Source organism: Bubalus bubalis, chromosome X (genome assembly GCF_019923935.1).
Source record: "Bubalus bubalis isolate 160015118507 breed Murrah chromosome X, NDDB_SH_1, whole genome shotgun sequence".
Taxonomy (NCBI): Eukaryota; Metazoa; Chordata; class Mammalia; order Artiodactyla; family Bovidae; genus Bubalus; species Bubalus bubalis.
Genome location: NC_059181.1, coordinates 141,851,641 through 141,877,843, shown reverse-complemented (window position 1 = coordinate 141,877,843; position 26,203 = coordinate 141,851,641). Strand labels below are relative to the sequence as shown.

The following is a 26,203-nucleotide window of genomic DNA, read 5'->3' as shown; positions in this document are numbered from 1 at the left end:
TAATCAATTTGATTTTGGTATTGACCATTTGGTGACGTCTATGTGTAAAGTCATCTCTTGTGTTGTTGAAAAAGAATATTTGCTATGACCAGTGCATTCTCTTGGCAGAATTCAGTTAGCCTTTGCCTTGATTCATTTTGTTCTTCAAGGCCAAACTTGCCTGTTACTACAGGTATCTCTTGACTTCCTACTTTTGCATTACAATCCCCAATGATGAATAGAACATCGTTTTGTTTTGTTTTGTTTTTTGGTGTTAGTTATAGGCAGTCTTCTAGGTCTTCATAGAACTGATTAATTTCAGCTTCTGGTGGTAGGGGCATAGACTTGAATTACTGTGATATTGAATGGCTTGCCTTGGAAACAAATTGAAATCATTCTGTCATTTTGGAGGTTGCACCCAAGTACTGCATTTTGGACTCTTTTGTTGATTATGAGGGCTACTCCATTTCTTCTATGGGATTCTTCACCACAGTACTAGATACAATGGTCATCTGAATTAAATTTGCCCATTCCCATCCATTTTAGCTCACTAATTCCTACTAAAAAGTCGATGTTTATTCTTACCATCTCCTGCTTGACCACATCCAATTTACCTTAATTCATGGACCTAACATTCCAGGTTCCTATGCAATACTGTTCTTTGCAGCATTGGATTTTACTTTTATCACCAGACACATCCACAACTGAGTGTCGTTTCCTTCCCCAGTAGCATATTGGACACTGCTATGTGTAAAATAGCTAGTGGGAAGCTGCTGGATAGCGCAGGGAGCTCATGTTGGTGCCCTATGATGACCTAGAGGGAGACTCAAGAGGGAGGGAATCTTTTTCTTATTACTTATTTTAATTAATTTACTTATTTTTGGTTGTGCTGGGACTTTGTTGCTTCACGAGGGCTTTCTATAGTTGTGGTGAGCAGGAGTTGCTCTCTAGTTGTGGTGCAGGGAATTCTCATTGCAGTGGCTTCTCTTGTGGGGGAGCATGGGCTCAGTAGTTGTGGTGCATGGATTTACTTGCCCTGTGGCATGTGGGATCTTCCTGGACCAAGGATCAAACCCATGTCCCTTGCATTGGCAGGCAGATTCCTATGCACTGTGCCACCAGGGAAGTCCTAAGAGGGAGGAAATATATGTATAACTATAGCTGATTCACTTTGTTGTACAGCAGAAACTAACATTGTAAACCAATTGTACTAATAATAAAATTTTAGGAATAAAGGAAACTATCTAAAAGTGGTTTTAAAACTCCCATTTTATAAACAGAACATATAAACATTGAGGAATAAAATGACAATTGGGCTTGGCAAGTTTAATATGGTACAACTAAGTTGAAGAAGTTGGTAAAATTATTTCTGCAAAAGATAATTTTTCTTTTTTTTAATTTCCTTTTTAAATTTCCTGTACTTTCTAGGTATGTATGATTAACACAGCAAGTGGCCCTCTCTCTCCCAGAGTCCTTCAAGTGGTGAGGATTAAATGAGTTAATATTTCTAAAACTCTTAGAATATTGCCTAGTATGCAGTAACTGCTATGTAGGTGTTTAATAAAATAAGTTTAATTCCAGGTCTCACATAAGCTGAATCATGACTGTTAAGTCTCTATAAAGCCTAGAAAGAAAAAAAGAAATTCTGGTTCTGTTACGGTTCTTCAGGACTTTCCCTGATATCACTGAAACTAATGGTGCTTGCATAATGGAGGCGAGTGCTTCTCATTAACTATAGGAACTCTCATTGGGTTCTCTTTATTTTTATCCCATTGCTTTTGTCCATTCACTTCCTTTGGTCTAGTGCACCCAAATGGATGATTTAACAGTCTGCCCCAGACAAATACCAACAAAGTTGAGGGATTTAAGAAATGAGTGGGGATCACAGAAGTCAGGGTATACAAATTGGGAAGGAAAAAACGTGGAAATCACGTGTTTCTTTTTCCTCTTGAATACTGGCCCAAACTCCTCCAGAAAGATGATGCTCCAGTGTCTCCAAAGGATTGGTTCTTTTCAAAATCCGGCGCCAGGTTCCCGGGACCAATGCAGAGGAGAAAAGCGCCTTGCTCCCTGGAAACGCTCCTCCCCTTTGAAGGAAGTTTGCGGGGCGGGGCTCCCACGCATGCTCCGTGCCCGCAGGCCCATTGGCGCCGCTTGTGGGCGCGTGCGCAGGACCCAATGGGTGCCCGGACGCGGAAGACCTGGCTTTGCTGAGGTTCCCGCTTCGGCAGCGTGGGAGGAGTGAAAGGCTGCAGGTTGTAGATATTGGTCTTGGCCCCGAGGGCTTCCCCCGGGCCATTAGAACCCAAGAAAGGAAAAGCAGGCACAGCGGCGGCGGCTGGCCAAACCCCCGACCTGTCTTCCAGGCAGGGAGGGGGTGGCGAGGAGGGGGAGCAGCTCGGATAGCAGGGCTGAGGAGCGTCCGGAACCGGGTCACGGACCATGAAGGGCTGGACCGGCTCCCCAAGCATGGGGAGCTGGGGCCGCCGAGGCCGCCCGGCCGGGCCCTGCCCGACTGTCAGCTCCTCGGTGCTAGTGCTGCCCGGGCAGCTCGGGTATCTGTAGCACGGCCCCGCTTGAGGTCGTTGGCCGAAAGAGCAGCATGAGTTCCGCTGCTGCCTAGTTCCACACTCCTCCCTTGTCTTCTCCCTCCGTCCTGTCTCCTCTTTCCCAAACCCCGTCCTTCTCTCCCTCGCTCCTGTGCTCCTCTTTTCCCTCCACCCTGCCCTCCTCCTTTCCCTCTATCTTCTTCCTCTCCCCTTTCTGTCCCCCTCCTTTACCCTCTTTGTCTTCCTGCTTTTCCTCTATCCTTTTCCCCTCACTCTTGCTCTTTTCCCTCTTCCTTCCATCCCTCTTTCCTCCTTTCTCCTTTATTCTGTCACCCACCACCACCTCTCCATCCTCCTCCCCTCCACTCTCAGCCTCCCTTCATCATCCTCCCTTCATCATCCTCATCCTCTTTCCCTCCTCCTTCTTTCCAGCTTTTCTCCGCCCCCACCCCTGCCCCCGCCCCCAAGCCTCCGCCCCTTAGCCCCCGCCCCCAGCTGCCAGTCCCCAGCAGCTCAGTCCTGCAGTGAGAGTCTTGGGAGTCCATAGCTAAGCACCAGGAGCAGAGCACTGTCCGCGTGCTGCATGCAAGTCTCCGACATGGCTCAGGAGAAAATGGAGCTGGACTTTGAGCCTGACACATCTGATGGGGGCACCCTCAGGAGATCCAACAGCGCTCCCTTGATCCATGGGCTCAGGTGAGGACGGTTGGGGAGGATGGAGTGCAGGGTTCAGGAGCTCCTCGACCCGCTGCAAGCAGTCTTCCTTTCCTCCAGTGAGAGTTGGAGCTCATATGAGTTCACCACGCTGAGGGGGTGGGGACTTGTCTGCTTGACAGTGACTTGGGTCCCAAGGTGGAGTGAAAGTTTGACCCTAAACTCTGGGCAGTGTGGGGAAAATGGGGCTCTCTCTACCTGGGGCTCTGTTGGCCCCTCTCAAAGGAACTACAACAGGCTTCTGGCTCTTCTAACAGGTTGCTTGCCCTGCCTAATTTACACCACTGAATGTCAGACTGAAGCCCCTGGAACTAGGATTGCAATTTGACACCTGTCTCTAAGAGCTGCTATTTCTAAGCTTAGTTTAGGAACCCTGGTGTTAACAGAGGTTTACTTCGATAAATCACAGTTTATCTAATAACTTGTAATTAAATGCCATATTCATGTCCTATTAAGTGATTCAGATTTGTCATAATGTTTTTAGATCCTAAAAATGCCTGAAACACATTCCAGTCAATAAAAAAATGAAGGGTGGCATGTAGCTTAGGTAAGTGAAAGTGTAGGTTTTCAAAAACAATAGAAAGAATTGACCCTTGAATTTTAGTGGTAGGGTCTTGTGTTTTCCTGCCAGTAAGTCACCAGAGGGTCTATTTTAAGGCAGACTCTTGTGATAGTGAAGGTTAGGTTGGCAGACCTCTTGAGCCTATTACATTTCACTTTTGTAATTAGACAATTCATTTTAAAGCCAATTTGTGAGACCCTGTAGAAATGGAATGACTCCAAAAAAGGGGGATGGGAGTAGAATTAGCCAAAACACTAATCAAGCACACTGAAGGCAAACAGAAAGGTAATCCTTGTCTATCAAACTGATTATGATATCCTTATTTTGGGGAAAAAACAGACTTACCTTTTGTCTTTTATTATATTTCAACATTGAGGGAATGGTGAAGTGACTCTTTGCTTTCCTAATTGTGTCCTCGGCTCTACATTTATTTTTGATACTATAGAAATAAATTGGTATTTTCTTCAATCTTTTTTTAATATAAAATTTATTTTAATTGGAGGTTAATTACTTTACATTTGTATAGGTTTTGCCATACCTCAACATGCATCCGCCATGGGTGTACACATGTTCCCCATCCCGAACCCCCTTCCCTCCTCCCTCCCCATACCATCCCTCTGGGTTGTCCCAGTGCACCAGCCCCAAGCATCCAGTATCAAGCATCGAACCTGGACTGGCGATTCATTTCATATATGATATTATACATGTTTCAATGCCATTCTCCCAAATCATCCCCACCCCCTCTCCCACAGAGTCCAAAAGACTGTTCTATACATCTGTGTCTCTTTTGCTGTCTCGCAAACAAGGTTATCGTTACCATAAACCAGCAGTTGTTGGGGACTGGGATGATCCTGTTGACCTGCATTTAGACTGTTGCTGCTTTTTTGCTTCATGATTTAAGTAATTATTTGAAAGTAGCATGATGTGACAGGAGAAAGAGTGAGGTGACCAGGCCTAGTCCCAATTTTCTCCCTAACTGGCTATGATTAGGAATGAGTCACTTAGCCTTTCTGAGTCTCTGTTTTCTAATTTAAAATTTCAGAGAGCTGGATTAGGTGATCTCCACCATCCCTGGAAGCCCAATCTAGTTCGGCCTTGAAAATCCTTCTTCACCTCTTGTCCTGGGCATGGCACTCTGCTCAGGACTGCAAGGGTGACCAAAACACCTCTCCCAAGGGGTTTAAAACACATACACACTTGCCTTTAATAAAAGGTGAAGTTGGTGTCTCAACAAGCATCTGGTTTCCCATTGTACTCTTTGGGTGCAAAGAAGGGAATGATAGCATTAGGTTTGTGGAATGAAGAGAGGCTTGTGGAGGGTCTGGGATCTGAGATGGCTGTTGAAGGATAGGAAGGGTTTTGACAGAGAGTGGTGGGAGGTAGGGCATTTGAGGCAGAAGGGGCAACGTGAGCAAATCTCCAGGTCTGTTGATATAGTTGAACAGCAGGGTTCCAGAGTAGCACAGGTGTTTAGGGCAACAGGGGGAGATGTGCTGATAGGGTTCCTACTGGGCATGAGGGCTCCCCAGCCCTACTCACGTGACAGCACACGTAGGCAGTAACGTTTACAGGTAGGTCCTCTGGGGTAAACAGATGAGGCTACTGGTATCTGGTGGTAACTGGTTTGGGGGCGTGAATCCTGACCAGAAGGAACTAGAGGCAACCAGTCTGGAGCTCCGCCCCATACCTCTTCTAGCTGTCCCCCAGCCCAGAGGAGACCAGTATCTCAGCCAGCCTCTTCCACAGCACACCACTGGGCACGTACTGCAGAGGACAGTGAGGAGTTGAGGGGCCATCGAAGACTTCAGTGTTAACCAGAGAACTGGCATTCATACAGCCGAAGGATATCTTATATGAGAAGACATAAATCATTTTATTTTTTACTTTCCAGTGACCTTTCACAGGTTTTTCAACCTTACACGTTTAGAGCTCGGAGGAATAGTACAACTGTCATGAGCCGTCACAACTTGGTAAGTATAGGAGTAAGTATCCTTAGTGGTTGGGATTGGAGGAGACACTTTCAAATGTTGTTCTTTTTTGAGATGATGTGCTAGGCACCACCAGAGAAGGCGATGGCACCCCACTCCAGTACTCTTGCCTGGAAAATCCCATGGACGGAGGAGCCTGGAAGGCTGTAGTCCATGGGGTCGCTGAGGGTCGGACACACTGAGCGACTTCAATTTCACTTTTCACTTTCATGCATTGGAGAAGGAAATGGCAACCCTCTCCAGTGTTCTTGCCCGGAGAATCCCAGGGACGGGGGAGCCTGGTGGGCTGCCGTCTATGGGGTCGCACAGAGTCGGACACAACTGAAGCGACTTAGCAGCAGCAGCAGCTAGGCACCGCTGCTTATAAAAGAAACAAATGATTTTACCTGTCTTGTTTACTGCTTATGCTGTGGCCATTTTCAATTTTTGGTGCAAAAAGGAAATCTGGTTAAAAATTTTGTTTGACTGTGGGACTTGGTATTTTTAAACACTATTCATTGTTTTTTGTCACTACTTGCATCATGGTTGTGAGGTAAGAAACTGTTAGTCGGTCAGTCGTGTCTGACTCTTTGCGGCCCCATGGACTGTAGCCCACCAGGCTCCTCTGTCCATGGAATTTTCCAGGCAAGAATACTGGAGTGGGTTGCCATTTCTTTCTCTAGGCAGTCTTCCCAACCCAGGGATCAAACCCTGGTCCCCTGCATTGCAGGTGGATTCTTTACCATCTGAGCCACCAGGGAAGCTCAGAGGTAAGTCAGGATTAACTTCTAATTATATCTGAGAACAGGTCTTTATTTGTCCTAGGATGCAAAAATCATGTATATGATAGCAGAGTATTTATTTTTGTTGGACAGAGCTATCTATTTAAAGTAAAGTCTACTTGAAAATGCTTGTATTGCATTCCCAGTAGAGGTGCTGATGGTGACTGGTCTATATAGCCAGAGCCATCACGGATCACCTTTTTAGTTGGTCGTGGTGGGATAAATTATGAAGAGGTTTTTATATAGTAGCCTTTCACGTGTGGAGTCCACTTATCCAGTAATTGCAGTGCCCCAGAAGGTATGAGGTGTAAGCAAATAGGCCTCTAAATGGCTGAACCAGATTTCCATAGTCTGTGCACAAAGGTTCATCATTTTATTTATAGGAGAGGCTCTCTGACCTCTGAATCGTCTAAAATTTATGCACAATTATAATAAGCTTCGAACTCAGTAGTGTGTGAGAAACAGCAAATCAGAAGAAGTACATTTGGGTTAAAGGTATATTAGCTGCTGCTAGCAAGGGAGGAGAGGGGAAGACTGAAAAGCAGATAGAGGTTTTTACAAAATTAGTCTGTGGCTTAGTATTAGAGCTGAGAGCCTGTTAATAGACCCTGAGGGTGTCACTGGCATCAAACTGTAAAATAATTGATGTTCCTACAATATCTGGGTCATTAACCTTTTCTTAAATTGTAGTAATACTTACACGCATATGGTATTTTACATGTTACAGAGTACTTTCACACATTTAATTCTCATAGCAACCCCTATGAAGTAGGCAGGGCAAAAGATGTTTTTCCCAATTAAAAGAGGTGGCAGCTAAGACTCAGCCGATCAAAGTTACTTGCTCCGAATCACAGTTTAGTAAGTGGCAGAGCTGGGGGGTTAGACTAGACATCTTCCAGTGCTATTCTGTTTGGTAAAATCTGTTTAAGAAAGGGAGGCGGGGATAGAACACTTTTAAGATTTCCAGCCAAAGTGGCTACAGATACTTCAAGGGGGAAACGATAGCTCTCTGGAGGTTTAGTTTCCTGCACCTTCTTCCCCGAGGATACTAGAAAATAGAACTACTCGTTTTTGCTGTATATGTGAAAAATCTTTCTACATGTTCTATAGCTGTGTTCTTGATATCAATAGCATAGCAAAGAAGGGAAAATGATTTTACCCCTCTGCACTTCACTTGGCTGTTTTCTAAGATGTGAAGATTCTTAGCATCTAAGATTCTTAGATGGTTTGGGGCTCATCTCACTAATAGCCTTCCTTCTGGCTGCACTAAAATGCATGAGTTTGCTGAAGGGATGTGTGGATGTGCTCTTCTTTATTGATCTCTATGCTCTCTTCACTCTTTCCCCTTCTCCTCTCTGGTTTTCTGGTTTAGGACACCTTCCCCAGCACCCTTTGGCTACTTTTTTCATAATATTGATTACACCATATGTATTATGTCACCACAAGCTCTACAGATCTTAATATACTTACCTATGTCCCATCTTGGCTCAGACGGTAAAGCATCTGTCTATAGTGTTGGAGACCTGGGTTCGAGCCCTGGGTTGGGAAGATCCCATGGAGAAGGAAATGGCAATCCACTCCAGTACTATTGCCTGGAAAATCCCATGGACAGAGGAGCCTGGTAGGCTACAGTCTATGGGGTCACAAAGAGTCGGACACGACTGAGTGACTTCACTTTCACTTTCACTTTTCATGTCCCATCTTAACCTGCACAAAGTGAGGTGTTGCAGACTGAAATGGAAAGAGGTGTGGTTGGGGGGCTGATGAAAGAGACATGCAGAAGCAGGATCTGATTTGCTGATTAGATAGAAAGGCACAGGGAAGGTGTACTCAGAGTGACTGATATTTTATTTCTTGGTGACCAGGGGAAAAGTGTTGCCTTTATTCCAGATAGGAATTGAGAGGAATTAGACATTTGAAGGGCAAGCAGTACATTCTTTCCTGGAGTGTTGGGTTCAAGGAACCAGTGGCCCCATGCTGCTCTCCAAAGCAATATTCAAAATCTCAAAAATGGCAGTCCTCCTGTCTCACCTCCTTGCACTTTCAGCGGACGACCTGAGCCTTTTCACTTTGCGGAGATGGCAGACACTTCTCTTAGATAACCAGTGACTTTCTTCTTCTGGAAGTCCTTCCCTTCACACGGGGAACTTTCCACTAATGGTTGGGAAGTTGTTGGACTCCCCTGGACCTTTGCTCAGTCTGTTGTCTCTGCTCTATCTTGTGTCCTCTGTCCCTTCCTTGCTGGCTCTTTCCCTCCTGCCTTCTCCCAACTCACACATCCCATACCTGGAAAACAAGCCTCTTCCTTCATAGGTCTGTCTTTGCCTTTTTCCCTTCCTCTCTCCGAGTTTTTTCAAAGCTTAATCCACACTCAGTTCAGTTCAGTCACTCAACTGTGTCCGACTCTTTGGGAGCCCATGAATCGCAGCACACCAGGCCTCACTGTCCATCACCAACTCCCAGAGTTCACTCAAACTCATGTCCATCGAGTCGGTGATGCCATCCAGCCATCTCATCCTCTGTCGTCCCCTTCTCCTCCTACCCTCAATCCCTCCCAGCATCAGGGTCTTTTCCAATGAGTCAACTCTTCACATGAGGTGGCCAAAGTATTGGAGTTTCAGCTTTAGCATCAGTCCTTCCAATGAACACCCAGGACTGATCTACAGAATGGACTGGTTGGATCTCCTTGCAGTCCAAGGGACTCTCAAGAGTCATCTCCCAACACCACAGTTCAAAAGCATCAATTCTTCGGCGCTCAGCTCTCTTCACAGTCCAACTCTCCCATCCACACATGACCACTGGAAAAACCATAGCCTTGACTAGACGGACCCTTGTTGGCAAAGTAGTCTCTGCTTTTGAATATGCTGTCTAGGTTGGTCTTAACTTTCCTTCCAAGGACTAAGACACTCAACTGCCTCTAATTCCTTGCCAACAATTCATCCAGTTTATAATCTCACGACATCAATCACAACTCCATTCAAAAACCATCCTGTAAAACTCCCCAGCACCCACGTGACCACCAGTGTCAGGGACCTCTTTTCTGGTCCCACTTGAGCTCTTTGCTCTATTTCACACCATTAACTGGCACTTCCTTGAGGTTCTTGGCTTTTTCCTAAGCCCTTCCATTGCTCTCATTGCTGGTACCAGACACAGCTCTGCTGTTCTCTGTCCCTCTTCTGGGTTGACTTTCTAGTCCTGTCTCAAATTGACGAGTTGTGTAGGATGTAGACCTACCATCTAAACTGGTGACTTTCTCTGCAGTCAGCTTCTGGCAGTCCTTTGGCTTTCCTGATTATTTTGCTGCCTTTGGGGTTTCTTTTGTTCCCCGACGGACCTGTTCATGCTCTCTGCCCTGCTGTCCTGCTAGAGTCTTGCCTGCCTTATTTACTGGCCCAGTAGCTTAGCATTATTTTCAAATGGCCTTATCAAGAGTTCACCAACAAACATGTATTACTTTCATAATGGAAAAGAACTACTTTTGAAAAGAATTTTACTGGTAAAATTTTTCTCTTTTCAAACACTTGGAGAGGAAGAAATAAAAGAAAGGGGTGGGAAATGAAGGGATCTCTTTTGAGGTAAAATCTTATTTCAGTGGATAACTAAAAATTTTTACCTGAATTAGCTTCTGCCTAAAACACTTAGTTTTTTAGTTTATCACTCCTTTATACTACTTGCAACAGGAGTATTGTTTAAAGTTTGGATAGGATAGGGCCTCTTGTAGCAGGATAATTGTCGTATTTGGCTTTATAGTATTACAGATTCATTCACCTTTCACTATCCCCCTGCTGTAAGATGTTAGTATGAATTTTACCTTACATTTCATGATCAGATCATGATGCTTTTTGAAGGAACATATTTTGGTACCTAAATCATTTCATCTTTGTGTTATTAGAAAATGATCTAAAGGAAAGCAACAGTTATCTTTAAAATGCACCTTGCCTCTACATTGATTTTTTTTCTAAACTAGTAAGCTTTGTGGTGATAGCATTAATGATCAAATTTTAGAATGGACTTAGATCATGCAAGTAAAATCTCCTTATTGCAGTTTTTTAAAGTGTTTCAGTAAACATTAACTATAAATAAAATATTGTTGTTCAGTTGTTGTGTCCAACTCTTTGCAACCCCATGGACAGCAGGCTCCTCTGTCCTCCACTATCTCTCAGAGTTTGTTCAAATTAGACAAAATATTTTATTGGGCTTATTTGCTCGTCTTCCTCCATTGGTGCATTGGTAATAAAAATGAATAGAATCAGGGTTTTTGCTTTCCCCTCATACAGAGTTCCTTATTTTAGTTAAGTGGGGTAATGGCTATTTCTAAGACCTGGAGTCTTTTTTTACATAAATGTACACAGCTCTGCATTCATTTGGGAAAAATGTTAAAGTCAGTGCCTGTCTAGCGACAGATGGTGCTTTGAGGTTGGACACCTGGTGTACTTTCTAAAGACTGAATGTACTGCCTCTCTAGTGCATTAATGTTCAGTGATTTAAAGAGCTCGATTTCTCAGAAGAATATGAGAAATTATCTAGGAAGAGGTTGTACACTGGCACTGACAGCAGACCACAGCTTTGTGGTTCAAAAAATAGTAAATGTTGACTTTTTCTTTCCAGTTGCTGTCAACCTCACCTAATCGGATTCCTAGCAGCAGACTGCATCAAATCAAAAGGGTAAATTTTACTTACTGGCTCAGATCTGTAATTTTCTGCATTTTGCATTTTGATTTTATCTTCATCTTGCAGAATTAGGTATTAAAAATGAGTCAGGCTGCCACTCTGGTTAGTTATAGACAGGTTAAAATTCTTCTGAGTGGGCAGATAAAATACAGATGTGGCATGGGTAACAATCTTAGAATGTCAGTCCTGCTGTACTCTGATGATGTCAAACGAAGTAGAAAGGTCCTTTTCGTTTCCTTGGAAATAGAGAACTGTGTGGATAAATATTCTGTTTTCAGCACATGTTTGTCTTTGTAGGAGGAAGGCATGGACATAATGAACAGAGAAACTGCGCACGAAAGGTTAGTGCTTCACAAGAACAGGGTGTGGCCTAAGGTATGTCTTGTTTACAAGCTCTGATGGCTGTTCATTTTTGTCTGTTTTAGAGAAGTGCAAACTGCAATGCAGATAAGCCAATCATGGGATGAGAGCTTGAGCCTGGTAAAGTTTTCACATATCTGCTTGTTTTTTTTAATTTTCTAGAGCCCACTGTATTATTTATTGGCTTCATTCACTTTTGGCCCTCCTGTTTCCAAATTTGAATTCAGCATTTGATCTCTGCTTTCTCACCAGAATATGAAATTACAACTTTTAGGAGTGTATATCTGTAAAAGCGTAGGTGTGTTTGTGTAGTAAAGAACAGTGATGTGTTGACTTGTGAATTATGAGGAAATAACACTTTCTTTTTACAGAGTGATAGTGATTTTGACAAGCAGGAGAAATTATATTCTCCTAAAAGGATTGACTTCACTCCTGTTTCTCCTGCACCATCACCCACCAGAGGATTTGGAAAGGTAGGTTCACTGATAAGATATTAACTCTCTTTCACACACTGAGCTGATTACTTTCTAAAATGCACAATATACGAACACAGATCACCTAATTTTTGATGAATTCAATGACTGGAAGGAAAATTAATTGAAGTCTATGGTAGTAATTTGAGGAAAAATCTATCACTCTATCTATCCATCCATCTGTTCTCTAATAAACATATATGAGAGACAGGTCAGTAGTTTTAAAATGTTGTTTTTGTCATTTTGAGAAGAATCTTTTGAAAACTGGAATACTAGAACTATTTTAATATATGTTTTTTCCTAGCAATGTTTTTCACCATCCTTGCAGATGTTTGTGAGCAGCAGCGGGCTACCACCAAGTCCCGTTCCTAGCCCAAGACGCTTTTCCACGTAAGTAAACCTGCTTTTTCAATGTGGATGAAAGGCTGTTCATTAAATTTGTCTCTCTGGCGAACTTTTCCTTCAGCATTTTATTATGGAAATTTCAAACAGCAAAGCTGAAAGAATTTCACAGTGAGCATCTATATACCTACCACCTATATATTCAACTGTTAACATGTTACCATATTTAATTTTTGAGACATAGTGCCCGTTTATGTTCGGTTTACATTTCACGCATATGGAAATGTATTCTTTATAAAAGTAAGGAAAAAAAATGTTAGGCCAGTCAAAATCCCAAATAACTCATTTATAAGATTTATCTTAAAAAAAAAAACCAACTGTTGTGGATATTTTGTCTTCGGAAATGAGTTTTTAAAAATGGCTTAAAATGCCATGTTATTCCAGATTGTCATATGCCAGGTCAGATCATGTATTGGCATTTCAATTACTCAACCTACAACACAGATATTGTCCATTTCTCCCTATATGGCTATAAATTGTATTGATTTGCCAAAAGTACTTACTGTTATCCTGTTTATTCTTTAAAGCAGGAGAAGCCAGAGTCCAATCAAGTGCATTAGGCCCAGTGTTCTTGCTCCTCTTAAAAGAAAAGGTATGCATCGCCCTTCTGCTGTTAAACATAGTCCAGCTTGAATTACAAATTAACAGTTTCTGTCTGAAATTAGTTCAAAGCTTAACTCCTTTTTTCTAAAGAAATAGTGCAATATTCTTTTCCAATGTATGCTTTACTGACTCTAAATTCTGGGAATTAGTTGTTTGATACCATCTGTATTTTTTTTACACTTCATAACTGAGTCTTATTCATGTATTCATATAATCAATATATGTTTGAGAAATTTCGCCTCTCAGCAATCTGAATATAAAAGAGATATGTTGATATGTTGCAGAAGTATGTGTTACTGTCATAGCAAATAAGTCCATACACATGCTGTATGCTCAAATATAAGCCACCACCAAATGATGGCTTGCCAAACAGAACAGCCTCCCATTCAAGTCTCTGTAGGGTTTTTGATATAATAGAGTGCTCTGTGTGTGTGTGTGTGTGTGTGGTTTATAAGAAATACACTTTCTTTTTTTCTTCTTTTAATTTATGCTTTAATTGAAGTCTAGTTGATTTACAATGTGTTAATTTCTGCTGTACAGCCAAGTGATTCAGTTATACACATCTATATATTCTTTTTTATATTCTTTTCCATTATGGTTTATTCCAGGATATTGAATGTAGTTCTCTGTGCTATACAGTAGGACCTTGTTGTTTATCCATTCTATATGTAATGGTCTGCATCTACCAACCCCAAGCTCCCAAGGGGTGCTCTTTTAATTACATTATTTTAAACCACAAAGCACTAAATGAAAATGATCTCACTCAGTGCTAGTTTTAGATGCTTATAGAGGGCACCCAATGGAGTCTATTTAAAGAAAGGCAAAGAAATTTAACACGGGTTTAGTCATTATTCCTGGGGATATAACCACATGATTGCAAGTGTTGGATGTCATTTTAAATGAGAGTTTTAATGATAATTCCAAAAAAGCAATTTAGTAAGTTTTTGTGTGTGTGTGTGCAGATCACCTCCAGGGCTAGTAAACAAATCAACTCTTCTAATGTTAGGTAAACTGATACTTGCGGCTTTGGTGAAAACTTTCCATCAGTAGTATCATACACAGATTCGAAAGTGCTGTATTTCAGACAACTTAAAATTAAAGATGGTGTGCTCTGGGGAACAGATGCAGATACAGTGACAGGATTTGTATTTAGTGAATACATTTTAATTTATGAATAAATAGTCTTTTTCCTTAATGCTGTAAGGAATTATTTACAATCCTAAGAACCTTCTCAGGAGCTATGATGTGAAAGTAAAGCTTAGAAATTAAAGCTAGTATTGTTATTAGTATTAATTTTAAATATATTATAGGAAGTTGGTGGAGCTTAATATGGTTGTTCCATTTCAAAGCTATTCCAAAATATACCAGCAGATGGAGGGATTCTTTGCTCAAAAGGGCTAAAGTCTTTTGCTAATGAAGTGTTAAAAGCCTGGCAGCAGCTTTAAAAAGCTGCATATTAAAGCATGGAAAAAAGCAAATGAAAATATAACCTTTCTTGAATTTCAGTTATTTTCAGGATAGCTCCAGAGGAAAGATAATATGAATTAATTAATAATATGGGGGGAAAATGAATGTTGTGTTTGTTCTTCCTTGATCTTTTTCCATTATAAGACTCTTGTTGAGGTTTAAGTTCATGGTTGCTAATTTCCTAATGGAGTATAGATAAGCCCATGAATTAAATTGTCTTTAATGTTTGATTTTAAAGCTCAGATAAAGAGCTTTGAAACCAAGGTGTGTATGTGTTTTAAATCATAGCTTATTTGGAAAGGAGCTTTTTCTGTCTAATTTAGAGTTGTTAGTCTTTGGTCTCCCGCGGCAAAATATTAAGTGTTATTTCTTCCAGTGTAAAGTGTTTCTATCCGCAGTTCTAAGAAAATCTACAGAATTGAAGTAGCCAGTACAGCATTAATTTTGTGAACTAATTAATAATTGCTTTTAATTACAGATGTGCTTTTAAACTTGTATATTTTCTAATCTTCATTTTCACTAAGTAGCCTAAAGCAATCTTTGATTTATATGTTCTTTATCAGCCTGCATACTTTAGAGTCCATTTGACTTCATCTCAGGAAATGTTTTGATATTAAAATATATAAAATCAAGAGTCTTTACTAATCATCTAGCATAAATTGTTATTCACTAGGAGCTTCAGCTATTAGGGAATACTTTTTTTCTGTTGTGGTTAGTCTTGATTCATTTTGCCTAATGAAGTCAGTGTTTTACTCTTCTATTAAAGAAATTGACTGTGTGGACAGCACGCTATGTACAATAAATGAGAAGGTATTTTTAGGGCTGCTGACTTTTTAGTTGAGGTTAAGTGGCCGTGTATTTCTTCTACATTAAAGCACATAGAAAAATAGCTTTCAAGTAACAGCCTGAAGTATTCTGATCTTTGGTCACACAAAGATCACCCCATTTTAGCAGCAAGCCTGTATCTGTATCACCTCTTTCTGTTTTAGGTGAAATGGAGACCGAAAGCCAGCCCAAGAGGCTCTTCCAAGGCACCACCAATATGCTGTCTCCAGAGGCTGCACAATTGTCTGATCTCAGTTCATGGTAAAAAATGAAATAAAACCCCAAAGACATGAAGGGATGATGTATTTGAAAAGAACCACAGCAAAAGTATATTGGAGTGATGTAAAATATATTCAACTTTTTATCCATGCTCCCTAGAGGTGAAATCTCCGTGGAGGTGTAGGCAGTGTAAGAAACTAGATTGTTTGAAAGTCAGTACTACCTTTGGAAGTGTGTGTACCTTTTTGACATCTTCACTTTCCTGCCTAGCTCCTGTTAGGTCAGCCTCTCAAGAATTGCTGTTGGTATGGGAGTGTGTCGGTAGCTGGATGGCATGAGAAAGAGTTTCTGGGCTGTCCTGGGTAGTGTCCTGCTCTGCCTGCATTTTGTATTGGATTGGCCAAAAAGTTCATGTGGGTTTTCCCACAAATTGAAACAAAGTTTTTGGCCAAGCCAATATTCTATCCTTTTACCTTAGCAGAGAACACCAGCATTTCTTAAGCAGCTCATTTTCTAAATAGCACTATCTGTTGATATAAAATCTTTTTTGAATATTTTGGGGTATTCTGTCACAATCCTAAGGTTTCACTTAAATAGTAACATTTCCAGATTCCTGTGGTCTGTTCACATAATTTCTTTTTTAGTTTGACTCATCTGAGTTTAGAAGTTTAGCTTAAGGCTCTTTAGTGTTTTTGTGCAAAGTTAACTTCTTTTCCTATACCCAAAGTTGAGTACTTGGATTCCAACATGTATTGGGAGGAAGGGGAAGGGATTATAGCAGTGGCCAGGTGATATTTGGAAATCTTTCAGTATGTTTCTATCAACTTGTGTATATGTTTGTGTGTGTGCATACACGCATGTGTATGTGTGTTAGTTGCTCAGTCATGTCTGATTCTTTGTGACCCCGTGGACTACTGTAGCCCGCCAGGCTCCTCTGTCCATGGAATTCTTTAGGCAAGAATACTGGAGTGGGTTGCCGTGTACTCCTCCAGGGGATCTTGCCAACCCAGGGATCGAACCCAGGTCTCCTGCATTGCAGGCAGGTTCTTTACTGTCTGAGCCACCAGAGAAGCTCCGTTCCATCCACTTGCTGAGTACCTATGTTGTAGATGCAATTGTGTAGAGTCTTTCAGAACTTTTTGATTTGAGTTTTATGGCTAAGGATTTTTTAAAAAGAGCCCCAGAGGGCATTCACTTTAAAAAGAATGATGTCCTCTAAATGGAAGATGTATGTAAGCCACTTATAAGTTATACAGACTGACAATTATTGCTTTCCAATCACTTATTCATTGTTTTGTCTAAGATAACCCCTGCTTCTTGTTCACCAAGAAGTCACAGATTGTTCTGGCTGATTCGACTCATTGATCAGTACTGTTCTAACCTTGGAACACATGCCTTTTAGACTGTCCTAGCTATTTTCAGCCCCACACTCTCTCTTCTCTCTCATCCCTGTCTGTCCTTGGTAGCTTAGTGTGCTAATTTTGGTATAGAGTGCCTTTCCAGGTATGTAGATGATTGCAAAGAGAAAACTTCAAAAGCTTGTTGAGAGGACTAGCAGGTGAAATTCTATACTGAGTGGAAACTGCATATCACTTTTATGGTAAAGTAGGTTTTAATATAGGCACATGACATTATAAATAGATTTGCTTACCCAGTTACTAACCAAGTAACCAAGTTCATGTTAAAAGATAAGAAAGCATTCACCAAATTAAAAACATACAGGGTGAGGTGATTTTTTTTTTCAATATTGTTATAGGGTGACTGTGCTCAATGCCATGAAACAGGTTCACACAAGTAAGGAAGGAAAAGAGAATGTATGTTATTTACCAAGGGTCCTCTCCTTTTGTTCAGATGTTTATTCCTCTGAGCAGCACAATCTAAGCTGTCTATGATGGTGACTGTTGTGAGGCTTCTGTGTTTGTTTGGCTGTACCACATGGCTTGTATGATCTTAGTTCCCTGACCCGGGATTGAACCCAGGCTGCAGCAGTGAAGGCCCAGAATTCTAACCACTAGGCTACCATGGAACTCCTGTGAGGCTTCTGTTTCTATTGCTACACCTCTGTCCTCCGTGGACGTGTGACTGGCTGTGGGAGTCTTGGGAACATCAGCACTCTTGCTCTGTAAACACAAAAAGTATTGCCTCTGGATGCCTCTTTTCCATTATTAACTGACTTTGTTAGAATGTCAAAGAATAATATACAGGCAAAAGGGAGAAGATAAAAAAGAGATAACATAGCAGATCATTCACAACTAAAGAACAAGGAGTGAAACAGCCAAGAATTGACTGTTCCTAGAACATCCATCTCCTATAGAATTAAGATTTTTAAAGAACAATGCACAATGCTGTATTTTATTAATGCCTACCTTTATAACACAAACATAAATAAGTGATAATGATAGTAAAAAAATTTAACTGCAAAGTAAATGGGCATATTTGGGACTAATAAGAATATTAAAAAACAGACCCAATACAATTTTGCTACAGGGAATAGTAGTAGAAAATTTCTGGTTAATAGACTGTCATAAATTTGGAGTAATCAAATTATCTAAAACAGTAAAAAAAAAAAGTGTCGCCTCACATTGGAGAGGTTTGCTTTATTCATGGCTACTCATAGAGTGCTGATAAGCCAACATACAGCTCACATAATTTTTTAATACTCAGATTTAATAACTCAAAATTCACAAAACTCAGTGTCAAAGATATTTAGGTGATTAAACTTTTCAAATGGTGTTTTTAGTAAGTTTGTAGCATCTGGACTTCTGAGGATATTAAAGCTGACAATTGCCCTAAGACTTCTGGAACACCTTGTATACTGAGATTGCTGACATTTATGTCTATAGTTAAGAGAATTTAAAAATGAGCTATTCATGATATGTAAAAATCAGATTCTGCTTTTGCAGAAAATTTTTTATTCCTGTCTCTTAAAAGCAGTTTCATTGATCAGACATATTCTTAGAAATGAGGACAGAGACAGGAACTAACTGTGTTCTTGTTTCTGCTGCCAAGGATAACAATCTACTCGATAACTAAAGGAAACCACTTTTATACATTTTAGGGAAGAAATGGTATCAGATTGTTAACAGGTATTATCTCAACATTTCAGTCATTATAGTTTGTTCCCTACCCCATTCCACAAAGAAAAGATAGGTTTTAAAATTCTAAAGTTTATATACTAGTAATGATCTGTAAAATTTTGCATTTTTGAAGTATAAATTAAATGAGAAGTTTGAGTATGGACCCATATGGAGTTGGTGTCCAGTGCTCCAACTGCTGTGCAAAGGAATTGTAGATATCCTTTTTATAAATGTACTTTTTACTAAAGATTCTGCAGTCTTTGCCGACCAAATCTGGGGAACTTTGCCCACCACAAGGCAAGGATTATGTCATTCTGCATTTAGTCCTTATGAACATCAAAGAGTTTGACCGTACCTCGGAAGTACACCTTTGCATGGTGCTTTGATGCTTTTTGCATGCTGGGGACTCTTGTTCTGCTCCTCATTCTTTTGAGAATAAAACTGTCTGTGGCATGCTGTGTAAAATAAAGGCATTTTCAGAGCTGCTAACCATGTACTGAAGATTATGTGATACTCTGTTTCTCCTACCAAAAGGGAAAAAGTCTCCCATGAAATTTCTTGCCCAGTGCTTTAGTGTTAACATGACTGCTGACTTACCTCTATGATTTTTTTAAAAAATATTTTCCATTAAATTTATCTTAGTAATTTTTGACAGTATTTTTAATGTTCTATGTGTCATGGCAAGAAAATTTAATTGTGAAAATATGACACGTGCAAAGAATAAGTTTTAATTGTGATTTGATGATAGAAATGTTTACATTATACTTGAAGATTATTTATGTGAGTAGCTTAGACTTCTGTGCTGATACTTTTTGTTTGGTGTGTTTAAAGAGTATTTTTAATTAAAAATGGTTTCCCGTTTTATTGAGTATTATTCATATACAGCACTGTATACGTTTAAGGTGTACAGTATAATGATGTGGCTTAAATACATCATGAAATCATGACCACAGTAGGTTTAGTGAACATCCATCATCTCCTATAGATACAAAATTAAAGAAATAGAAAAAGAAATTTTTCCTTTTGATGAGAGCTCTTAGGATTTGACTCACAACAACTTTTCTTTGTAACATACAGCAGTGTTAATCATCTTTATCATGTTGTACATTACATCCCTATGTGCTGATACTTTTAAACTCCTGTCTCCAAAGTGACAGTGGAAATGATCATATTTAAATGATCTTAAAAATATAGAGGTTATTTAGCAAGATAATGCTGGATCTTCATAATGTAAGCTAGTAGAGACCAGAGAACATACACTATGGACCAGGTTAACCCCCACCAAGGGGTCAGGGGATGCCCTGTAGTCTTACCTTATGCTAAAATCTGTGCTGGGGTTGCTGGGCTATGGCTGATCTCTAACACATTTACCTACCTGCCATTGGTCTCATAGAACCCAGATTACTGGCTGGTCAAGGTTCAGAGTGGTTCAGCCAGATGGATAGTAGCATGAGTCACACTGGACAACCCAGTTTTGTTGTTACTTTATCATTGAATGCTTTAATGAGTCCCTTAGCTTTTTCCCTTTCTTCCTTAGCTTTTTCCCTTTCTCCCTTAGCTTTTTTAGACAGAGCACTACTTTAACAGTCATAAATATTTTTGGTGGTATGGTTCAAATAGTGCCTCAGTTTGTATAGTCAGTGGCTGGAATGAATTAGTTTACTTTTGTTTCATGTATTCTTATGTCCAATTTGAATTATTTAGGCCCTTTGCTTTCCTGCCGTTGTTTGGCTTTGGGCCATTAGTCTAAGGCTCATTAGCACCTCCACCAGAGCTTAAACTGGGGAATAAAAAGAGAAACTTAAATTGGACCATACATTTTGCTTCTGAAGCCCTAGTAGAAGGTTTAACAGCAGACACTGAAAATCACTTGTGTACAGTGATCTCTCTATGGATTGCCAAATCACATAAGCCTTGCTTGTGAATATATTAATAATGTGTAATCTGTGACCTGAAGTCACTGCTTCTAGGACCATGTATAGTAGTGCCAGGTTAATTAGAAGAGAAACTGGATTTTAGTTTAGTGAAAATATCTGGTTAAAGGTTTACCAGGCTCTGAATCTAAGTTGCACTATAGACAAAATGCAAGTATGCTATTCTTTGTCAATGAAACAAAATTATATATGTTTATACTTAATACCAGAGAAGAAATTCCTAAAAAAATACATGAAGTGAAATGTTCAGACTCATTTTTTTTTTTTGTAAACGTCCCCGTTACCTTATTTCTTTAAGGTAATCAACTGTGTCAGAAGACCAGATTTCACAGCATGAGTCATGTTCTGTGTTTTTGAATGAATACAGATTCACCAAGCAAGCAGGTTTTATTGCAAATGGAATCTTTTAACCCAGGGCACACCATCAGTCTGGTTAGAATAAGAAAGTATTTATATTCAGATTATCTGCTTGGTGGCCAAATGTTAATCCAAGCCTGTTTCTTCCCGCCAACTAGCAGAGAGCGTGTCCTTCAGCTTCCCAGCCAATATGTGCTTTAGGAAAGTAAATTCATTTTAATATTAGTCTAGGCAAAATGCTGCAGGAGGAAAAATCACATATGTTCCAAAGGCAAATATAAAGGTCTTTTGATTTTCCAATGTCTTAGATTATCTGTGCAACTGTTTTCAGTACTTTGAATAATTTCATATTTTAGACCCGTTTTGCCGTTTGGTTGAAAAAAATACTAGAGCCAGCTAAATTTTCCAAACTTCTTACTTAAAAGTGGTATTATTAATGATGCATTTGACAGCAGTAAGCATAGAGTAGGAGGACTGTGGAATATAGTGTTTCCATTTTTATTTTTACTTTTCCAAAGGCTATTTGTATTCTGTTTCCACCTGAAAACAATCCACAAGCAATAAAAAAAAAAAGGACATTTTGAAGGAAACTAGAAGAGTAGAGAAACTGGGTTAGGGAAAGTTACATTTTATTAAGGGTGGTACAGAGCCCAGAAACTTCCAAATGAACCATAGGTTATTTAACAATGGAAATATATTCATTTGGAAATTTATAGAAACGTTGCTATTAAAGTCATAATGCTTAGTCTCAGAGCAATTAGATCAGGATGGGCTTTTGCAAAGGAGCTAGTGATCAAACTTAAACTAGAACCCATACTTGCTGATTCACAATTCCTTCTCCAATCCTTTGCTTTGTTTCCTTTTCAAAAATAAAAAAGTATGGGAATTCCCTCGTGGTCAAGCAGTTAGGACTGTGCTCTCACTGCCAAGGGCCTGGGTTCAATTCCTGGTCAGGGAACTAAGATCCCACAAGCCTCATGGCAGGGGCAAAAGTTAAAAAAAATAAACAGTATGTCTGTGTCGATCCTAAAACTGCCTGACTCCCTCGCCAGCTTTCTCTCATCATGTTCTTGCTCTTTGTGCTGTAGCAACAGTATCCTGCTTTTGGCTCCTAGGCATACCCATGCTTCTTCCCCAACTTTACCCAGTTAATGCCTACTCATCTTTCAGATGACTGCTCAAGTATCACTTTGAGGGAGCCTCATTTCTCCGTATTCCTCCAATTAGATCTGGTCACCCATGTTATATACTCTTAAGAACCCCTTGCATCTTTTCCTGCTTTGATCACAAATTTGAATTATATATTTATTAGTATGGTTATTTAAGTGTGTGTCTCCTGTACTATACTGTAAATTAGATGCAGGCAGGGATCATGTGTGTCTTATATCCCTTTGTATTTCTGATATCTAGCATACATTCTGCACTTGGCAGGTACTCAGTAAATATTAGAAGAAGTGAAATGAGTGGATGAGTGTATTCAGGCCAAATCTAGAGCATAGAGATTACATGTTGGATTGACAGGAGTCACAGCTAGGAGGGCAGCCTGGGTCAGATTTTGAGGCCTGTGAATTGTGACTGCTGAAGTCTGAAGCTGGATTCGTGATGCAGGTGAGCTTGATTGTTGGGCGACGTGGTCGCCTGGACCGGATGGGTCAGGTATCCCCAGACTGGGTTCTAGAGGCTCTCGATGCCCAGATCAGGAGTCTTAGTGGAAGGAGAGGAGCAGAAGCCAGTTATCAGGATTAAAGGGGCAAATAGTCTGTGAGGGTATGGAGACCATGGATCTAGAGCATTCCATATAAATGCTTGCCTGGATGGTAACTGAAGGAATTAAAGAAAGGAGCTTTTTAGGAATAGGAGGGAGACGTTTGCGTTTTGAAAGCGAGAAGAAAGGAAATAGTCTAAGAAATTCATAAAATCAGAAGAACATAAAAGGCAAATGATGGAGGAGAGTAGGAAAAAAAATGTCTTTTAATGTAGGACCTTTTGGGAGTGGGGAAGTAACAAAATCCAGAGCAGTTGAAAGATGGTTTGGGAATGGAGGGACAGTGAAGCAGTATACTTGCTAGAATACTTCCAACAGTCCAGAGTACCTCCAAGAGGAACCATTCCTCTTACTTGAAGGCTGACAGGAAGGTAAGAATATTAATATAAAGATAAAAATAATTTAAAAAAGAAATATAAGGGTAGAAATCTCTTGAACTGAAGGTAGGGGAACTCCCTCACAAAAACCATGAGACATCCAGAGGAACATTTACTGGTACATTGGACCTTCCAGTGCCTCCAGGAGAGCACCCAAATAATAAAGAGCCTTGAGTGTCTGACTTGGGCTGTGACATTGTCCTCTCTCAGGTGTCTGAACATAGGACATTCTGTAGTTTTGTTGTTGCTTTTATGCTTTTTATGATTTACCAGTGCTGTACTGATCCATGAGTTCTTGAAACCATGTCGTTGCATGTTATGTTTGCCCTTACCCTGATAGATGCATCTGCTTATAATTCTTTTTGCTTTGTCCTCAGTTCAGATATTTTGGATGGCAGTAATAGCGGCAGTGGCTTGTCCTCAGAATCGCTGGCTAAAGGCAGCACAACTGCAGATGCTCCAGTAGCATGCTCCAATTCATGTTCTCCGTTCATCTTGATGGAAGATCTCTCACCCAAGTGACTTACCCATTTCTGATTCAGTGTTCTAACTGCTGTTTCCTGCATAATACATTCAGGGAGGAACGCAGAGAACTTTGATCCATAATGAGGATTAAAGTGTTACTGATCTAAACCATTTTGATGCCGTTAGGTTTTGGCACCACTTTTCTCTAAAGTTTGATTTTATAAGTGTAGTAATCTTACTTATGTTTCTTTACGCTGATCTCATTTTGAGCTAGTAATAAAATCTCAAATACTCATTTTTGATTGCTTAGAGTATATACATATATATATAAAATTTCTCAGTGCTTCAAAGAGCACCTATTTTAGAGTCTATAGTTTAAGGAAAGCACTAATATGTATTTTCGATAATGGTTCTTTTCCCCAGCAGTGACATGACAGCTGGAGTTGATCAGAAATTCTCTTGCTTGAGAGATTTTTGTTGTTGTTGTTCATAAGTCTCAAATCTCTTTACCTCACAATATTAGATTAATTGCTTTTGATGATATTACATTTTTATTTTTCTGCATCAGCTTAAAGTACATTATTTTGTTTCCCTTTCATGTTTGACCCGCTTCCTTGCCATTTCTCACAGAGAGGACAAAACATGTCGTTGCTCTCATTACTATCCATATCGCTTCTTTTCTATTGGAGTATAGGATGTGAGGATTGATTATAGTGCTAAGAATGTAAACAGACTTACAGGATGCTGGATTTAGTCACCACAGCTTCTTATGACTTATCTACCCCAGTTGATATTGTTCTCCTCAAACCTGTTGCCCTAAGGAATATATAAAATATTGTTAATGTTTCTAGGTGGTGTTTTCAAGGAGAAGAAATTCCTGCCTTGACCAGATGTGTGGAGCACCTACAAATGAATGAATAATGTTATTTACATACAAACCACTATGTAGAAAAGCATACATGGAGCTTGACAGCTTGTCTCTGGTGGTGTAAGGAGGCCTGAAGGGCCTTGGGGTTCACTGTTGTGCTGTTATAAGCTATTTATCATAAGGTAGGGTAGAAAGGGGGCTTTATGTGTCTGATTGCTACATATTGTTTCTATTGCTGCTTCTTTCTGACTACTTTTTTGTCATTAGTGTCGTTTGTTTTTGTTGTGTGGTGAGTGGTCCTATTGACTGTATTTTGATTATTGTGTTGCCACCAGAATCAGAATCCAGTTTAATAAAAGGTCAAGGAAGCTTTTAGGAGCTACCAAAGTCAGTGTCATTGTGCATTCTGCTTTTAAGAAGCTGTTGGAGCTATCAACAGTGTACATGATAGTAAATGTGCAGTACCATAAGTTATTTAACGTTTAAAAGAGGAAAATCACAATAGAGCTGTTTTAAAAACCTGAGTGTAATCTATTGCTGTGTTATTTATTATTTAAAACTGTGCAAAATGTCTGTAGATTTCTTACAGTGTTCAGACATCGTGGTTGGGTTGTCTGTATTTGACATGCAAATTTGCCTGCTAGGACCATAATATTCCATTTTTAAATGAATGTAAGAAATGAAAACTACTGCATTTGAGTCTTTTGACGGCAAAGATCCTTGAATTTTAAAGGAAGATGATGTACTTTGAGGGTGCTCACAGACTAGTAATACTGTAGGGCTCGAAGGGAAGCCTGTTCTCTCTGAATTATAAGAAAGCATCACTTAGCTTGCAGTAAGTAATTCTGTTACAGCATCAGCTGTGTTGTTTATTTTAAATTGTGATAACCACCATCATGGCCATTAATGGCTTTATCTCTCATATTGGCTTTCACCTGTGCAAAATCCATAATCCTTCAAACTTAACATGAATGTATATATTATGAAGATTCCTCTCTAGGATGCTATTTTAAAGAAAAATTACTTCAATAGTATGCAGTAGGTTTATTCTGTTTATGAAAGAACCATGTTAAGAGTTTCTGCCTATATAATACTGAGAGATGGTTTTCTCCTATAGGATATTTATCCACCTTCTCTCTACTGTCTTCTTTGCCTTAAGGGACACTTTTAGCCATCATTTTTTGGGCTCTAATTTAGGACTCTTGAGACATAACCTTTAGAATGTAATGATATTTAAATTTGTTTCTGAAATTCTGTGGTGGGGTAGAATTGGGATAGGAAAATGAAACTAATTGTTCCACTAGTTGGAGAACTAGGAGGCAAGATGATTCACTTTACTATTTAAGCCAAGGTTCATTTTTATCAGTTAAAGTGACTAGAAAGTTAAGTTTCTGCAGGGGTTGTTTTGGAATAAATAAAAGATAGAGATGCTAGCCTTCAGATGAGCTTTGGTGACAGTACTTTATTTTTATATATGGTCTAATATTTGGAAAGTGATCATTGTTATAAAGTAAAAATCTCTCTTCCTATTCTAATACTATATCATGTTTCAAGCTTCTATTTGAAAACAAGTATAAAAGATGACATGATAAGAAAATTTAATAGATGCTGTTTTTGCTTGATTGACTTATATAATCACTGTGTTTCATGATAACTGCTTTTGGAATAGTAATAAGTTTTGTGAAATGCTGACCTTGTGTATATCTTAGAATGCAAAATTAATAAATTGTGTACACATGCATAAAATTCTGTAAAATTTTTAGCCTATTTCTTTTATTCTTACTGTT

General features: G+C 39.8%; 1 protein-coding gene and 2 non-coding genes across 10 annotated transcripts; all 3 read left to right on the top strand.

The window, feature by feature from the left end:
* The first annotated feature begins 2,098 nt into the window (after positions 1–2,098).
* PABIR2 (PABIR family member 2) lies at positions 2,099–26,162 on the top strand. 8 transcript variants are annotated; one of them, XM_006042710.3, is made up of 10 exons: positions 2,099–3,224; positions 5,696–5,774; positions 11,162–11,218; positions 11,522–11,565; positions 11,650–11,704; positions 11,956–12,057; positions 12,386–12,447; positions 12,990–13,051; positions 15,519–15,615; positions 24,400–26,162. In XM_006042710.3, the coding sequence occupies exons 1-10, from the start codon at positions 3,112–3,114 to the stop codon at positions 24,467–24,469; spliced, it is 741 nt and encodes a 246-aa protein (XP_006042772.1). In that variant the 5' UTR covers positions 2,099–3,111; the 3' UTR covers positions 24,470–26,162. The 8 variants fall into 8 exon arrangements, with proteins under 8 accessions (XP_006042772.1, XP_006042770.1, XP_006042769.1 ...); XM_006042708.3 differs by having other exon boundaries at positions 2,101–3,224; positions 12,987–13,051; XM_006042707.3 differs by having other exon boundaries at positions 2,104–3,224; positions 12,362–12,447.
* LOC112582430 lies at positions 15,303–15,401 on the top strand. The gene has a single exon (XR_003106968.2). It is a non-coding gene; the product is annotated as a small nucleolar RNA U109 (small nucleolar RNA).
* On the top strand, positions 19,043–19,182 carry LOC112582429. The gene has a single exon (XR_003106967.2). It is a non-coding gene; the product is annotated as a small nucleolar RNA U109 (small nucleolar RNA).
* Positions 26,163–26,203: the final 41 nt, after the last annotated feature.

Excerpts from the sequence above, each read along its gene's own strand:
- PABIR2 (XM_006042702.3), top strand. The coding sequence starts at position 3,112 with ATGCAAGTCTCCGACATGGCTCAGGAGAAAATGGAGCTGGACTTTGAG. Across the intron at positions 11,705-11,955 it reads GGGATGAGAGCTTGAGCCTG|AGTGATAGTGATTTTGACAA; the intron begins GTAAAGTTTTCA and ends TTCTTTTTACAG. Across the intron at positions 15,616-23,460 it reads TTGTCTGATCTCAGTTCATG|TTCAGATATTTTGGATGGCA; the intron begins GTAAAAAATGAA and ends CTTTGTCCTCAG.